Here is a 17,948-nt window from a genome sequence, read left to right as displayed (position 1 = left end):
ACCAGTGAGGCAGCAATCTCATAATCATTACTTTGGGTGAAGGATGAAGTTAAGCATAATAGTTCAGCAAACCCACCACCTGAGAGGGCTCAGTGCAGGCTGGTTCACCCCCAATGCACAGTCTCACTGCAGCAGTGACACATAGAGGATGAATTTTCAGTAAAAGAGGCAAAAAGCTACAATTCTAAAGTTCAAACCGTTTAAACAGAAGCAAACTGGATGGACATTGTAACAGTTCATATAGATGAGATCATTCAATATGAAATGCCACCAGTTCAGTTCAGAGTAGGAAGTGAAATAGTATCGACCAGAACAGAAACAAGCTGCAGCAAGGCATTGACAATGATCAACTGACCACAGAGCACCTTATCCAGTCATGGAACTCTGCATTGCAGCAGCTGCCAGTTTTTGAATAATCAGATTCACATTTCATCACAGGATAATGATACAAAAATAAATATCAACAAATTAAAACAACACTTAAATACGAGCCAAAAGATCTTTGTTCTCCATCTCTTGCAAGATGAAATTCACATCAGTATCAGAAAAATATATATAGTGGTCAAAAAATGCTGAAGTTGCACATTCTGACAATCAGAAGGTGATATTTTAAATAAATAGTCGTTAATTATAGTCTCTTAAGAATCAGTCTTAAAAAATCTTCAGTATTCCTTGCTGATTGTTGCCATGATGAGAAGGAGCTGTTGTAAATGTGCCCTGCTCTCAGTGTAAGTTATTTCCCAGGCACAGTCACTGAATCCCTGGAAAGCGAAAAAGTCAAGTACATTTATTAGATAATGAACAGATAGAAATTGGCTGCAAAATCTGTTGGTAATTACAAAGTTTCATATGTGGCAGCTCACCTTTTGTTTCAGAAACTTTGTCAGATCCTTAAAATATTTAAGAACTGTGGCATTCTTCCTTGCCCTGGACCCTGGGCTTGCTTTCTTGACACAGACTTCCAGCTCTCTGAGCTGCCGATCCAAAAGAAGTGTGAAGTGTTCCGCTGTGGCCTGGACCCACGTTACTGAGCTCAGCTTCATGCTGTAGATCCTGCGGAGGTGATGCAGTGTTTGATGGACAATCTGGATCTTGTCATGGGCCTGTGCAAAACACACAAGGTGACATTAGACAGATCCTGGATCCAGTATGTTTTTAAGTTAGAATAGTAAGATTAAACGAGAACTTACCAGTTTGAAGTTTGATCTTTATTTTATGAGGAGGAACGTTGAGGGAATACGTGAAGAACCCCGCCTACGGCGCATGCGTGTCATTCTTCAAAGCAGCGGTGTGAGGTCACAGATAGAAAATAATGACCTAAGATAGTAAGATTATTAAAGAGATACCAGTTTAAGATATGACCATATAAGGGTGGGAGCGGAGGGCACGTATTCCCTCAACGTTCCTCCTCATAAAATAAAGATCAAACTTCAAACTGGTAAGTTCTCGTTTAATCTTACTATTTTACTTCGGAGTCACGTGAGTGACTTCGTGAAGACTTCAAAGCTCTGTGACCTCATGCCGTGGAACGAGTCCAATCTTCACAACTGCCTTGGTAGTTTGGGAGAAATTGTTACTGGTATTTAAAAAAAAACACAATGATACCAACATTTTTTAAGCAAAAATTGTAAATAATATTTATTAAATCAATTTATAAACCTTATAAGCTTCAGGTGTAAATTAAATAGAACTCAAAATTTTGCCCGAAAACGTTTCTTCTTTTCTAACTGGTTTGTTGTAATATGTGCGAAACGTTTTCTCTGATGACCATCCTGCAGTTCTGAGGATATTGTCCATCGGTACCTCCAGGCGATTAGCTGCTGATGTAGATGCAGCCCTGGTGGAGTGAGATTTGAATACATTAGTGTCCACTCCTGCCTGAACTAAGCAATATCTCAGCCACCGTGAAATGGTCTGAGTCGAGACTTTATGGTATGGCTTCTTATGGCTAATTAAAAGAGCCTTTTCATTGCCTCTGATAGCCTTCGTTCTGTCCATATATAACATGATGTGTTTTACTACACAGAGACGTTCATCCTGTGGATAGGCTATGAACTCTATCACCTGACCCGCTGATCCTGGTCTATTTTGCTTAATAAGGCCCTGGATCACGAAAATCAGCCTTCCTGTCGCCTCCGTCAAGTTATCCAATCTTAACTTCTGTAATGACTGGACCCTTTGCGCTGTGACCAGCGCCATAAGCATAACCATTTTCATAGTTAGATAGTTTAGCGGTAATGCCGTAGCCGGTGACCAATTCCGTAACATTTTTAGGACTACGCTCACATCCCAGATTTGGCTATATCTAGCCCTTGGTGGGTTAGTGTTAAAGATGCCTCGTAGCAGTTTTATTACTAGAGGATGTGAGCCGACACCCTGTCTTTCTGTGCCTTCCCATAAATAACTGGACAAGGCACTCCTAGCACTATTGACCGTGCTGTAACTGAGTCCTTCAAAGTGCAGGCTTGTGAGGAATTCTAGGACAGCTGGAATATCCACCTTTCTGTGGTCTAGATTGTTGTCCAGGCAGTATTTAGTCCATTTCTTGACATGACATAAATATTGTTTTTGAGTGGAAAGTCTCTGTGCTGCTGTGATCATGTCCACAGTTCTATCAGATAAACCCATATGCCGAAATGGTTCCTTCAGAGTCTACAAACCAATAAATTTAGATAATTATGGCAAGGATGGCTGTCCCCAGTCACCGGATGCACCAGCAACTGAGGACTATGTTTTAAAGTAATATATGGTGTAAGCACCAAATCCTGCAGCACCGAGAACCATGGTTGGGTAGGCCAATCAGGTACTATGAGAATCCCAGATGCCGAGTCTAGCTGAATTTTCCGTAGTACCCGATTGATGAGGCAGAAAGGAGGAAATGCATAAATGAACCATTTCCCCCAGTGCAAAGAGAATGCATCTGTAGCTTCTGCCTCAGGATCTGGTTCCCATGATATATACCTAGGTAACTGATGATTTAACCTGGATGCAAAAAAAGATCAATATCCGGCCTTCCGTACTTTGCTGTGATATCAGCAAATATCTTTCTGTCTAACATCCATTCCGTATTTTCATTAAATTTTCGTGACCTGGCGTCTGCCACTGAATTAAGTATCCCTGGTAGATACGTAGCCGATAACCAAATATTCCTTTGGATACACCATTCCCAAATATGGTTTGCCAATTCATCACAGGATATTGATATATTTCCACCCATATGATTTATATATGCCACCACCGTGGTATTGTCTATCTGCAATCTAACATGCTGGTTAATCATTCCCGAGCAATAAGATTTTAAACCATAAAAAGCACTCAACATTTCTAAGTAATTTATACCCTTTGTGGTAAGTAGGTTAGTTTCCTGTATATTCCATCTCCCTCCAGAGCTCGAGATGGTATCCGTTGCTCCCCAACCCAGTGCACTTGCATCTGTTTGTAATACCACAGATGGGTTTGGAATAACTATTGGGTTGGAGCTATATATAACATTTTGTTCCCACCATTGTAGTTCTTTTATAGCTCTAATTGTTAGCTCCATAGGCCTATCAAAATGGCCTCTATTAATTTTTAGTGCTCTAATTTTTTCTCTCTGTAAATTTTGGTAATGCAATCGTCCAAATTGAATGGCAGGAAACGTGGCTATAATTTTCCCAATAATCCTGGCTACCCGTCTAATGGATGGTTTAACGGTATTAATAAGCTCTGTGCAATCCTTTTGGAACTCAGTGGCTTTCCCTATAGGTAAAGTCACTAACATATCAAGTGTGTTAATAGTGAACCCCAAGTAATAAATATTAGTTGCAGGTGTTAATCTTGACTTAATTGGATGGATAATGAATCCCAGCTGTTCCATCAATTTTCTTGTGGCAACCACTGCTCTACTAGCCAATTCATAAGTTTTCCCCACAATCAAGATATCCATTTTAAAATGAGCATATTGTACAAACTTATTAAGTGTTGATAAATCAATAATTATCCGGCAACCCCCATCTTTCTTATGTCTAATGAATATATTTGAGACAAATTCCTGTTGTTCATGTTTGGTTTTTTTTTTTTTTTTCAATTACTCCTTTCGTGAACAACCTTTGTATTTCAATTTTTGCTTTAGCTCTGTCTAATTTGGTAAGCATATAAGTTCTGTCCGGTGTATGTTGTACTGGAGGTTCTTGTATGTGTATAAACTCTATAAGATATCCCTTAATACTGCTAAGGATATACCTATCCACAGTTAACTTACACCATGCTTCCAAATGAAATTGCAACCTCCCTCCAAGTTCTGTGCTCCTTATTAATTTTTGAGGCACAGACCCACCTACCTCCATGGTTATCGGTGGTGTTACTTTCTTGGTCTTAACCGAGGTTGCGGAGGGCCTTGAGGTTGAAAGTGGGGTAAATGTTGAAGTGGAGGCTTCCGCATTTTCCATTGTGGGCGTCCCGGGCCAACCCCTAAAAAAGGACGCTGTTGCTGGTTTCCTCTGGCCTCTCTCCAATTTTTCGTACTATACATACTAGTACTTGCTTTTTTAGTCGTCCCATAAGGATGATACCGTTTTCCGACATATCCTTTGGTCGCTTTTATTAGGCCCAACGTTTTGGCCTCTTCCTCCAAATCTTTGACCTGTTTTGATAGGTCACCCCCAAACAACAAATTTTGAGGTTTTATGGCTTTCTGTTTGCACAGGATTGCAAATTTTGGGTCTAACGTTGGCTGAATAGCCCCTTTCCTGATGTTGTTCAGTTCAAATTGAACATTGCAAAACAGTGCTAAAGCGTCTTTCATGTCATTGGACATATCCACATTTTCCAGCCTACGGGCCAAAGCTGTTATACCCGCCGAGAGTCCTTTACTAGCATTCTGTATTTTTATATCCAGACTCCGAATATCCTGCCCCACGTGTCTCCAAATGCTTCGGTTCACCTTGGGTACATTCAGAGCCGCACAATTTCGCGGAGGTAAATGTCTTGCCCATACCTCAGCTAAGGTATCAGTTTTGAGGTGATGGGTCGTCATATAATCAATGCTGGCCGCCATCCTGGCCTCTAGGTCTTTTCCAGTTTCTTCTTGCTGGAAATATGTGTGCACCATGTCCAGCAACTGTGTTCCCTCATCCTCCATATGGGAACGTGGCTCTGACTCTTGTTCAGAGTCCGAGTCAGGCAGCCCTTGAACACCCTCTTCAGATGAGGATGATATGTCCAGCAGCCTTTTCTGGCCATGCTCTGAGGGACTTACACCTGTATGTGTGCGGCTTTTATCCATTTTCTGGAGCCTGACACTATGGAGATGTTCCTCCCACAACCGCTCCAGCCGACTTTCGTGCTCTCCCGCACTAGTCGCTCGCGGGTGTTTCTTTTTAGCCCACCGCTCCTGCCGACTTTCGTGCCCTCGGGCACTAGTCGCACGCGGTTTAAATCGCAACTCGTCGCCATGCCTACCGGCTCTGGTTGCTCCCGGCCGCTGCAAACGCCGTTTTTTCGCCGTCCCGGTACTCCTCCAAACAGATAGATGACGGCCCCACATGCTGCAGCCACTCGTACTGTTTTCCGAGCTCTGCAGATGCGATCGCTGCCGGCTGCTCTATGCCCTGCAGCTGGTCATCATCACTGCTATACAAGTAAGTATTTACCGGCGATTTTTCGGGCTCACTTTCCCAGCGGTTCGTTTTGCGTTTCGCCTTCCCGCCCGGTCTAGAATTAGTTTTTCCCGGCGCGGGGTTTGAATCTGGCACAGCTGGCTCAACGCAAACTGCCTGTGCCGTCGGCTGCTGCTGCTGGTCCCCGGCACCTTTACCGCCGACATCCTGCAGCTTCTTCACAGCCTTTCTGCGTCCTCTATCCATTCCTAAAAAACGGTGAAAATGCAGAATCACTTACCTGCCGTCGACCGGCTGTTTAACTCTCCCGTTCAAGGGGACGTTCTCCCCAGGTCCGACACGTTCAATGCGTGTATGCGATATGACACGCATGCGCCGTAGGCGGGGTTCTTCACGAAGTCACTCACGTGACTCCGAAGTAAAATAGAATGCTTATGAGTCTTAGTAGAATAAGACAAGGTGTAATCAGGTATAGTTTCAAACAACAAATGCATAAATACTAGAAGCCATTACTTCAATGTGACAAGGGACAGTTTAAAGGAGATCTGTGAGGCAGTTTTAAATACAGAAGGGTTGTCCGCCTGAAATGTGCTGCCAGAGGCGGAAGTAAAGCAGATATGTTCATGGCATTTAAACAACGTTTGGATCGGCTCATGGATACACAGGGATTGGGGGGCTACGAGGTATTTGCAGGTAGATACGTGATAGTCTTGGCATCAGGTTTGGCACAGACACTGTGTGCAGAAGGGCCTGTTCTTGTGCTGTACGTTCTATGTTCAACTGGAGTTCTGCTAATCTTTCACAAATGAAAAGAAGGTCAGAGCCAAGTGAAATTGCATATAATTGTTTGAACAGTGCAGGTGCATTTAGCAAAAGGACAAAATATGCTGGAGTAACTCAGTGGGTCAGGCAGCATCTCTGGGCAAAAAGGATAAGTACCATTTTGGGTCAAAATACTTCATCAGACTGATTGTAGGGGTCGGGGAAAAGAAAGCTAAAAATGGCAGAATTTGGACAAAGCATGTCAGGTAATAGATTAGCATCGGCAAGTGGGGGTTTTGATAGGTTGGTGGATGGAAGAAAGGCCAGAGATAAGAGAGGAAGGGGTGGAGGTTGAACTTGTAACAATTAGTATGGCCTTTTATTATTATAGAATTATGGACTATGGGAGAATGTGAATCGGTTTATATGACTGGTATGAATGGTGAAGGACCTTAGTTACAGAGAGGTGAGAGAAGATGTGGCTGTTCTCCTCAAGGCAGAGAATGTCAAGCATAAAAAAAAGATATTGAGCATGGGAAGAGAAGTATTGCAAGTTGTCCAAAGGTTCATCGTATCAAGGCCTTGGGGTCTTTTGCATTTGCAATTCAATTTTTTCAAAAAAATCAGCACAGGTATTTTCCACACCAGACTTGAATGGAGGCAAACAATCAAAGTGCAACAGAGTCATTCAAATAGACCCATCATCTCTCCCTGCTCATATCTCACATTAAAGTATTCATTCATAAGAACATCAGATCCTTCTATGCTTTAGAGGTTCAATATTTAGACCACGTGGATTCAAGAAAGGAAATGGTCCAGATACCTCCTAAATGGTGTTGGTATTTCTGACTCAAGGACCCTCTCAGTCAGTGAGTCCAAAATCCAACTACACACCGGATGGAAAATATGTTTTCGTTCTATCCTATCCTAGCATTTAGTTCTCACCGTCAAAGCAAGATCTCTGGTTAGCGGTATCTCTATTATGGAGAAATGTTTACTGTAGTCCACCCTATTATGGCTGATCATACTGTTGTAGGAAAGATGTCAAGCTGGAAACGGTACAGAGAAGATTTACGAGGATGTTGCCAGGACTAGTGGGTCTGAGCTATAGAGAGAGATTGAGTAGGTTGAGACTCTATTCCCTGGAGCACTGGAGGATGAGGGGTGAACTTATCGAGGTGTATAAAATCATGAGAGGAATAGATCGGGTAGATGCACAGTCTCCTGCCCAAAGTAGGTAAATCGAGGACCAGAGGACATAGGTTTAAAGTGAAGTGGAAAAGATTTAATGTGAATCTAAGGGGTAAACTTTGCACACAAACGGTGGTGGGTGTGTGTAACAAGCTGCCTGAGGAGCTAGTTGAGGCTGGGACTATCCCGACGTTTAAGAAACATTTAGACATGTACATGGCTAGGACAGGTTTGGATCATTTGGATAGCATAGCTGGGATATGTTGGCCGGTGTGGGCAGGTTGGACCGAAGGGCCTATTTCCACACTGTATCAGTATGACTGTGAGAGGATTTCCTGCAGATTAACTGCAAAAACCCAATAGATGGACAAATGAACTAGATAAGGTGAAACCGGGAGAGAGGGTTTGGGAGCGACAACAGAGGCCACGGGCGGTTGAACAAAGGTGCAGAACAGATTACACGATTAGAAGGGGTTATTTACTGTGATCACATTCTCAGGCGAAGGATCAGATGGGATTCATTAAAACTTTTAACCTAAACAACTCGATGAACCACGTTGAAGTAAAATGCCGAGTTTACTCACATGAATTCCCGTGGAAAGTTTCACCAGGTCCAAGGGCTTGGAATCCAACGACCGCCGCTCAGTCCCACACTGTCGGGAGAGGTGGCCACCCTGAGACACAAGATGTCAACGTTAGTAGGGTTAGGGTTATATTGACACGTGTACCGAGGTACAGTGATTAACTTTGTTTTCCATGCTATGCATTCTAAACAGATATACTGTAAATAAATACAATCAAGTCAAACATGTCGAGTCGGTAGAGCGAAGGGGAAGATCCAGAGTGCAGAATATCAACAACCCCAGAGAGAGAAACACTTTAGAACAGGTTCCGTGTAATCATTGACATTTGAACAACAAACAACCCGGAGAGTGTCGGATCGGTCTCTGGGAGCGTGTACAACTCACCATTTCATTCAGTTTGTCTAGACTGTCCGTGTTGAGAACTTGCAGTAACTGCAGCCTCTCACAGCCCAGGCTCAGGGTCCCGGACAACAACATACACACAATCCAAACTCTGCAAACACTGCCCAAAGTCATCTTCAACCCACAGTGAGTAAAGCACCGATCTGAGATCAGAATCTGCTCCGAAAACGGTTCCTGATCGCTGACTGAAACTCTGGATCTGGAAATGCAGCGACTTGTGATTCTGGAGCGGCCGCCTGTGCTGCTGAGATCGCTGGCTGTGGATTCTGTGAGCTGTCTTTGCCATGCTGCCCGCTTTAATATGTTACAATGCGACGACAGGTGATGTTTGAAAAGTGAATTTATTGTGCTGGAAATTTGCAAGGTGTCAGGAGAGAGCGGTCTCCGTTCTGAAGTAAGGAATGTGAAAGTGGGAGAGTCCCGCAGCAGCGACGAGGAAATCCGCGATGGGAGAGAACAAGCAGTGCTGCGGCACAGAGCTTCGCAGGTTCACATCAGGGGGGTCACAGGTGTTGTGGGGGAGGCTCAGTATCGGCAGGGGACGGGGTGGGGAAGGGACGTGACTGTGTCTGCTCATCGCTGGGGGTTGCATTTTATCCGGGTAATAATAACACTGCGCCTTTCAGCGCTCACCCTCGGAGCCACGGACAGAGATTGTGTTAAAGCCGCCCCTCCACTCACCCAACTGCGTTGAAGCCACATCTCAGGGTGACAGTGCGGAGAGCCGGCTCACGGCCGCTTGGTTGGTGGCGACTCTCTCAGCGCCGAAACACCTGACCCACACTCTGCTCTCCGAGGAGAAAGTGCTTCTGCCTCTCTGTTCTTTACACCAGACATTTCTGCTTTTGTTTGAAATTAAACGGCTTGCAGCCGAATGTGAAGTCTCCGGCTCGGTCTGTCGAGGGGAAGCGGCCGAAGCGAAAGCGGCCCGGGGAAAGAGACGGGCTCGTCACATCCGACAGTGGGCGTGTTTGTGAACCGCTCGGGTCCCGCTGAGAGGCTGAAGGGAAACGGGGTAAACTGGTGTTCAAGAGGGAACTGCAGATGCTGGAAGATCGAAGGTACACAAAATTGCTGGAGAAACTCAGCGGGTGCAGCAGCATCTATGGAGCGAAGGAAATAGGCAACGTTTCGGGCCGAACCCCTTCTTCAGATTGATGGGGGGGGGGGGGGGGGGGGGGGGCGGGGAGAAGAAAGGAAAAAGGGAGGAGGAGGAGCCCGAAGGCTGAGGGATGGGAGGAGACAGCAAGGGCTAACAAAATTGGGAGAATTCAATGTTCATGCCCGCAGGATGCAGACTCCCCAAGCGGAATATGAGGTGCTGTTCCTCCAATTTCCGGTGTTGCTGGTATTGGGTTATTATTATCACGTACACTGAGATATTGTGAAAACCTTTGTTTTACAGCCATTCCGTCAAATCTAAACTTGCTGGAGTAAAACACGTTTAGTTTATGTCAGAGATATTGCATGGGAACAGGCCCGAATCCACACTGACCATCGATCACTCGTTCACGGTGGTTTTATGTTATCCCACTTTCTCATCCATTCCCTGCACTCGAGGGTCAATTTACAGAGGCACTTTTTCAGGTTGGCTGCCAGTGACTCGTGGAGTTCCGCAAGGGACGGTGCTGGGGGGGGGGGCGCTTCTTTTCACGATGTATGTTCATGATTTGGGTGAGGGATTGAAGGCCTTGCAGATGATGCTACCATCGATGGAGGGGCAGGTAGTGTAGAGGAAGCAAGGACTCTGCATAAGGACATGGACAGGTTAGGCGAGTGAGCAGAGAAGTAACAGATGCAATTCAGTGTAGCAAAGTGCGGAGTCGTGCATTTTGGTAATAAGAATGAAGACGTAGATTATTTTCTAAGTGGAGAGAGAATCCAGAAATCGGAGGTGCAAAGGGAATTGGGAGTACGGGTGCAGGACTCCCAAAAATTTAATTTGCAAGTCGAATCGGTAGTAAGGAAGGCAAATTCAATTTTAGCATTTCTATCAAGAGGACTGGCATACAAAAACAGAGATGTAATACTGAGGCTCTATAAAGCGCTGTTGAGGCCGCATTTGGAGTACTGTGAGTAAATTTGGGCACCGTATCTGATGAAGGATGTGTCGGCCCTGGAGAGGGTCCAGAGGAGGTTTACAAGAATGATTCCAGGAATTAGTGGGTTGGCATGTGCTGACCGTTTGACTGCACTAGACCTCTACTCGCTGGGATTTGGAAGGTTGATGGGGACCTTATTGAAACTTACAGAATAATAAAAGACATACATAGTGTGGGTATGGAAAGGATATTTCCACGGGTGGGAGAGTCCAGGACCAGAGGTCAGAGCCTCAGTATTAAAGGGCGCTATTTTAGAAAGGAAGTGAGGAGGAACTTCTTTAGTCAAAATATAGTTTATCTGTGATACTGATTGCCACAGAGGGCTATGGAGGCCGTCAGTTGATAATTTTAAGGCCGAGATAGACAAATTCTTGATTTGAACGGGTGTCAAGGGTTATGGGGTGAAGGCAGGAAAATGGGATTAGACGGCATTGGTCGTCAGTGATTAAATGACAGTTTGGACTCGATGGGATGAATAGCCTAATTCTAGTTCTATACCTTATGAACTTGTGAACAAGATAGTAACATGTACGCTGATTTACATAAAATGATGCACATTTCGGGAGTAACTCAGCACGTCAGGCTGCATCTGTGCAGGGTGCGGACAGGTGATGTTTTGGGTCAAGATCTTACATCAGACGCAATGTTGTACGGAGAAGAAAGTTGGAAAAGCGATGCGACCAGGACATGATAGATTGATACATGTGAGGGGGAACAGTCCTATTTCCAACGTACTCCGGCACCACCCCCCAGCTCGTTCTTGGTTACATCGCGACTGTATCGGGGTAGCCCCTGTACTCATGAAAACCTATTGATCTCTTTACCACTAACTTCCACCCTGCACTCATATTCACGTGGAATATCTCCAACATACCTCTTCGCTTTCTTCATCTCTCTGTTTCCATCTCGGGGGACAGATTGTCGACACGCATTTATTACAAACCCACCAACTCCCAGTGCGTTGGTTTGAATGTTTCTGGTGCCACCTCCTCCCACCCTTCATTTAGCAAATACTCTATTCCCTATTCTCAATGTCTCCATCTCTGCCACATTTGCCACCAAGATATTTTCAATTTGAAGCCATCCAATATATCCTCTTTTGTAAAAGTGTGTGCCCCCTGCTGTCACAGATGGATTCCTCACCCGTGTGTCCTCTGTGTCCCAAGATTATGTTCTCCCTCCTCCTATTCCAAGAAGGAACAAGGAGAAATATCCCCCAAGTTCTTAATTGTTACACCACGGGCCTATGCGTTCAACAAATCATTCTCTGAAATTTCTGCCACTTTCAATCGATCCCACCACCAGGATCTCCCCATCTCCTTCATTTTCCACCATCCACATAAACTACTCCCTCAGCAAGACCTTTACTCACTAATTCTTTCCCACCTCCATCTCACATACTTTTCCCTGCAACTGCAGGACACGTAACACCTGCCCCTTACCTCCTCCTTCACACCCATCCATGGACAAGAGCAGTCCATGCAGGTGAGATCAAGGTACACGTGCACCTCCTCTAACCTGATCTCCCTCTTTTGGTGTTTTCTTTGTGGCCTCCTCTACCTCAGTGGAACCAAGAGGCTATTTAGGCCTCCTTGGTAGCCTTGGTACCGCAAGGCTCAGTGCTGGAACCCCAGCTATTTACAATATATATGAATGATCTGAATGCAACATCTCCAGGTTTGCGGATGACACGAAGCTGGGGGGCAGTGGTAGCTGTGAGGAAGATGCTAGGAGGCTGCAAGGTGACTTAGATAGGTTGGGTGAGTGGGCAAATGCATGGCAGATGCAGTATAATGTGGATAAATGTGAGGTTATCCACTTTGGTGGCAAGAACAGGAAGTAGACTATTATCTGAATGGCAGCCGATTAGGAAAAGGGGAAATGCAACGAGACCTGGGTGTCATGGTTCACCAGTTATTGAAAGTAGGCATGAAGGTACAGCAGGCAGTGAAGGAAGCGAATGGTGTGTTAGCATTCATAGCAAAATGATTTGAGTATAGGAGCAAGGAGGTTCTATTGCAGTTGTACAGGGCCTTGGTGAGACCACATCTGGAGTATTGCATACAGTTTTGGCCTCATAATCTAAGGAAAGACATTCTTGCCATAGAGGGAGTACAGAGAAGGTTCACGAGACTGATTCCTGGGATGGCAGGACTTTCAAATGAAGAAAGACTGGATAGACTCGGCTTGAACTTGCTGGAATTTAGAAGATTGAGTGGGGATCTTATAGAAACTTACAAAATGACTGGGGGTTGGACAGGCTAGATGCAGGAAGATTGTTCCAGATGTTGGGGAAGTCCAGAACAAGGGGTCACAGTTTAAGGATGAGGGGTAGTCTATTAGGACCGAGGTGAGAAAAATAAAATTCACACAGAGAGTGGTGAATCTGTGGAATTCTCTGCCACAGAAAGTAGTTGAGGCCACTTCATTGGCTATATTTAAGATGGAGTTTGATGTGACCCTTGTGGCTAAAGGGATCAGGAGGTATGGAGAGAAGGCAGGTACAGGATACTGAGTTGGATGATCAGCCATGATCATATTGAATGGCGGTGCAGGCTCAAAGGGCCGAATGGCCTACTCCTGCACCTATTTTCTATGTTTCTATAAACAAATATAATGCAAAAAAACATGTCTAATATCTTAAGAATCACATCTCAATTAAAAGTTTTTTATTCATGAAAAAATATTATCCATTGTTTATCTCTCAACAACAATAAATTAACAAAGATATTCAACTCTATTCACATATGTTTAAAAAATAAATATCGCTGAAAATATAAATAAATTATGGTGAATATATATTCTGACCAGTGAGGCAGCAATCTCATAATCATTACTTTGGGTGAAGGATGAAGTTAAGCATAATAGTTCAGCAAACCCACCACCTGAGAGGGCTCAGTGCAGGCTGGTTCACCCCCAATGCACAGTCTCACTGCAGCAGTGGCACATAGAGGATGAATTTTCAGTAAAAGTGGCAAAAAGCTACAATTCTAAAGTTCAAACCGTTTTAACAGAAGCAAACTGGATGGACATTGTAACAGTTCATATAGATGAGATCATTCAATATGAAATGCCACCAGTTCAGTTCAGAGTAGGAAGTGAAATAGTATCGACCAGAACAGAAACAAGATGCAGCAAGGCATTGACAATGATCAACTGACCACAGAGCACCTTATCCAGTCATGGAACTCTGCATTGCAGCAGCTGCCAGTTTTTGAATCATCAGATTCACATTTCATCACAGGATAATGATACAAAAATAAATATCAACAAATTAAAACAACACTTAAATACGAGCCAAAAGGTCTTTGTTCTCCATCTCTTGCAAGATGAAATTCACATCAGTATCAGAAAAATATATATAGTAGTAAAAAAATGCTGAAGTTGCACATTCTGACAATCAGAAGGTGATATTTTAAATAAATAGTCGTTAATTATAGTCTCTTAAGAATCAGTCTTAAAAAATCTTCAGTATTCCTTGCTGATTGTTGCCATGATGAGAAGGAGCTGTTGTAAATGTGCCCTGCTCTCAGTGTAAGTTATTTCCCAGGCACAGTCACTGAATCCCTGGAAAGCGAAAAAGTCAAGTACATTTATTAGATAATGAACAGATAGAAATTGGCTGCAAAATCTGTTGGTAATTACAAAGTTTCATATGTGGCAGCTCACCTTTTGTTTCAGAAACTTTGTCAGATCCTTAAAATATTTAAGAACTGTGGCATTCTTCCTTGCCCTGGACCCTGGGCTTGCTTTCTTGACACAGACTTCCAGCTCTCTGAGCTGCCGATCCAAAAGAAGTGTGAAGTGTTCCACTGTGGCCTGGACCCACGTTACTGAGCTCAGCTTCATGCTGTAGATCCTGCGGAGGTGATGCAGTGTTTGATGGACAATCTGGATCTTGTCATGGGCCTGTGCAAAACACACAAGGTGACATTAGACAGATCCTGGATCCAGTATGTTTTTAAGTTAGAATAGAATGCTTATGAGTCTTAGTAGAATAAGACAAGGTGTAATCAGGTATAGTTTCAAACAATAAATGCGTAAATACTAGAAGCCATTACTTCAATGTGACAAGGGACAGTTTAAAGGAGATCTGTGAGGCAGTTTTAAATACAGAAGGGTTGTCCGCCTGAAATGTGCTGCCAGAGGCGGAAGTAAAGCAGATATGTTCATGGCATTTAAACAACGTTTGGATCGGCTCATGGATACACAGGGATTGGGGGGCTACGAGGTATTTGCAGGTAGATAGGTGATAGTCTTGGCATCAGGTTTGGCACAGACACTGTGTGCAGAAGGGCCTGTTCTTGTGCTGTACGTTCTATGTTCAACTGGAGTTCTGCTAACCTTTCACAAATGAAAAGAAGGTCAGAGCCAAGTGAAATTGCATATAATTGTTTGAACAGTGCAGGTGCATTTAGCAAAAGGACAAAATATGCTGGAGTAACTCAGTGGGTCAGGCAGCATCTCTGGGCAAAAGGGATAAGTACCATTTTGGGTCAAAATACTTCATCAGACTGATTGTAGGGGTCGGGGAAAAGAAAGCTAAAAATGGCAGAATTTGGACAAAGCATGTCAGGTAATAGATTAGCATCGGCAAGTGGGGGTTTTGATAGGTTGGTGGATGGAAGAAAGGCCAGAGATAAGAGAGGAAGGGGTGGAGGTTGAACTTGTAACAATTAGTATGGCCTTTTATTATTATAGAATTATAGACTATGGGAGAATGTGAATCGGTTTATATGACTGGTATGAATGGTGAAGGACCTTAGTTACAGAGAGGTGAGAGAAGATGTGGCTGTTCTCCTCAAGGCAGAGAATGTCAAGCATAAAAAAAAGATATTGAGCATGGGAAGAGAAGTATTGCAAGTTGTCCAAAGGTTCATCGTATCAAGGCCTTGGGGTCTTTTGCATTTGCAATTCAATTTTTTCAAAAAAATCAGCACAGGTATTTTCAACACCAGACTTGAATGGAGGCAAACAATCAAAGTGCAACAGAGTCATTCAAATAGACCCATCATCTCTCCCTGCTCATATCTCACATTAAAGTATTCATTCATAAGAACATCAGATCCTTCTATGCTTTAGAGGTTCAATATTTAGACCACGTGGATTCAAGAAAGGAAATGGTCCAGATACCCCCTAAATGGTGTTGGTATTTCTGACTCAAGGACCCTCTCAGTCAGTGAGTCCAAAATCCAACTACACACCGGATGGAAAATATGTTTTCGTTCTATCCTATCCTAGCATTTAGTTCTCACCGTCAAGCAAGATCTCTGGTTAGCGGTATCTCTATTATGGAGAATTGTTTACTGTAGTCCACCCTATTGTGGCTGATCATACTGTTGTAGGGAAGATGTCAAGCTGGAAACGGTACAGAGAAGATTTACGAGGATGTTGCCAGGACTAGTGGGTCTGAGCTATAGAGAGAGATTGAGTAGGTTGAGACTCTATTCCCTGGAGCACTGGAGGATGAGGGGTGAACTTATCGAGGTGTATAAAATCATGAGAGGAATAGATCGGGTAGATGCACAGTCTCCTGCCCAAAGTAGGTAAATCGAGGACCAGAGGACATAGGTTTAAAGTGAAGTGGAAAAGATTTAATGTGAATCTAAGGGGTAAACTTTGCACACAAACGGTGGTGGGTGTGTGTAACAAGCTGCCTGAGGAGCTGGTTGAGGCTGGGACTATCCCGACGTTTAAGAAACATTTAGACATGTACATGGCTAGGACAGGTTTGGATCATTTGGATAGGATAGCTGGGATATGTTGGCCGGTGTGGGCAGGTTGGACCGAAGGGCCTATTTCCACACTGTATCAGTATGACTGTGAGAGGATTTCCTGCAGATTAACTGCAAAAACCCAATAGATGGACAAATGAACTAGATAAGGTGAAACCGGGAGAGAGGGGTTGGGAGCGACAACAGAGGCCACGGGCGGTTGAACAAAGCTGCAGAACAGATTACATGATTAGAAGGGGTTATTTACTGTGGTCACATTCTCAGGCGAAGGATCAGATGGGATTCATTACAACTTTTAACCTAAACAACTCGAATGAACCACGTTGAAGTAAAATGCCGAGTTTACTCACATGAATTCCCGTGGAAAGTTTCACCAGGTCCAAGGGCTTGGAATCCAACGACCGCCGCTCAGTCCCACACTGTCGGGAGAGGTGGCCACCCTGAGACACAAGATGTCAACGTTAGTAGGGTTAGGGTTATATTGACACGTGTACCGAGGTACAGTGATTAACTTTGTTTTCCATGCTATGCATTCTAAACAGATATACTGTAAATAAATACAATCAAGTCAAACATGTCGAGTCGGTAGAGCGAAGGGGAAGATCCAGCGTGCAGAATATCAACAACCCCAGAGAGAGAAACACTGGAGAACAGGTTCCGTGTAATCATTGACATTTGAACAACAAACAACCCGGAGAGTGTCGGATCGGTCTCTGGGAGCGTGTACAACTCACCATTTCATTCAGTTTGTCTAGACTGTCCGTGTTGAGAACTTGCAGTAACTGCAGCCTCTCACAGCCCAGGCTCAGGGTCCCGGACAACAACATACACACAATCCAAACTCTGCAAACACTGCCCAAAGTCATCTTCAACCCACAGTGAGTAAAGCACCGATCTGAGATCAGAATCTGCTCCGAAAACGGTTCCTGATCGCTGACTGAAACGCTGGATATGGAAATGCAGCGACTTGTGATTCTGGAGCGGCCGCCTGTGCTGCTGAGATCGCTGGCTGTGGATTCTGTTAGCTGTCTCTGCCATGCTGCCCGCTTTAATATGTTACAATGCGACGACAGGTGATGTTTGAAAAGTGAATTTATTGTGCTGGAAATTTGCAAGGTGTCAGGAGAGAGCGGTCTCCGTTCTGAAGTAAGGAATGTGAAAGTGGGAGAGTCCCGCAGCAGCGACGAGGAAATCCGCGATGGGAGAGAACAAGCAGCGCTGCGGCTCAGAGCTTCGCAGGTTCACATCAGGGGGGGCACAGGTGTTGTGGGGGAGGCTCAGTCTCGGCAGGGGACGGGGTGGGGAGGGGACGTGACTGTGTCTGCACATCGCTGGGGGCTGCATTTTATCCGGGTAATAATAACACTGCGCCTTTCAACGCTCACCCTCGGAGCCACGGACAGAGATTGTGTTAAAGCCGCCGCTCCACTCACCCAACTGCGTTGAAGCCACATCTCAGGGGGACAGTGCGGAGAGCCGGCTCACGGCCGCTTGGTTGGTGGCGACTCTCTCAGCGCCGATACACCTGACCCACACTCTGCTCTCCGAGGAGAAAGTGCTTCTGCCTCTCTGTTC

The 17,948-nt window shown here is 44.5% G+C and overlaps 1 protein-coding gene across 1 annotated transcript in view; it reads right to left on the bottom strand.

The window, feature by feature from the left end:
* LOC116982104 (interferon omega-1-like) overlaps positions 1-17,948 on the bottom strand; it is a 25,863-nt gene extending 7,915 nt beyond the window's left edge. Inside the window, exons 1-4 of the mRNA XM_033035422.1 lie at positions 17,807-17,948; positions 16,724-16,813; positions 14,308-14,547; positions 8,135-8,224 (exon numbers count right to left, since the gene is read on the bottom strand). Of these exons, the coding sequence (XP_032891313.1) occupies positions 8,135-8,224; positions 14,308-14,547; positions 16,724-16,813; positions 17,807-17,827 (441 nt within the window). The 5' untranslated portion in view covers positions 17,828-17,948. The remainder of the gene's footprint in view (positions 1-8,134; positions 8,225-14,307; positions 14,548-16,723; positions 16,814-17,806) is intronic.

The sequence above is a fragment of the Amblyraja radiata genome, chromosome 16 (assembly GCF_010909765.2).
Source record: "Amblyraja radiata isolate CabotCenter1 chromosome 16, sAmbRad1.1.pri, whole genome shotgun sequence".
NCBI classification, from domain to species: domain Eukaryota; kingdom Metazoa; phylum Chordata; class Chondrichthyes; order Rajiformes; family Rajidae; genus Amblyraja; species Amblyraja radiata.
This window is presented reverse-complemented; position numbering and strand designations above follow the sequence as displayed.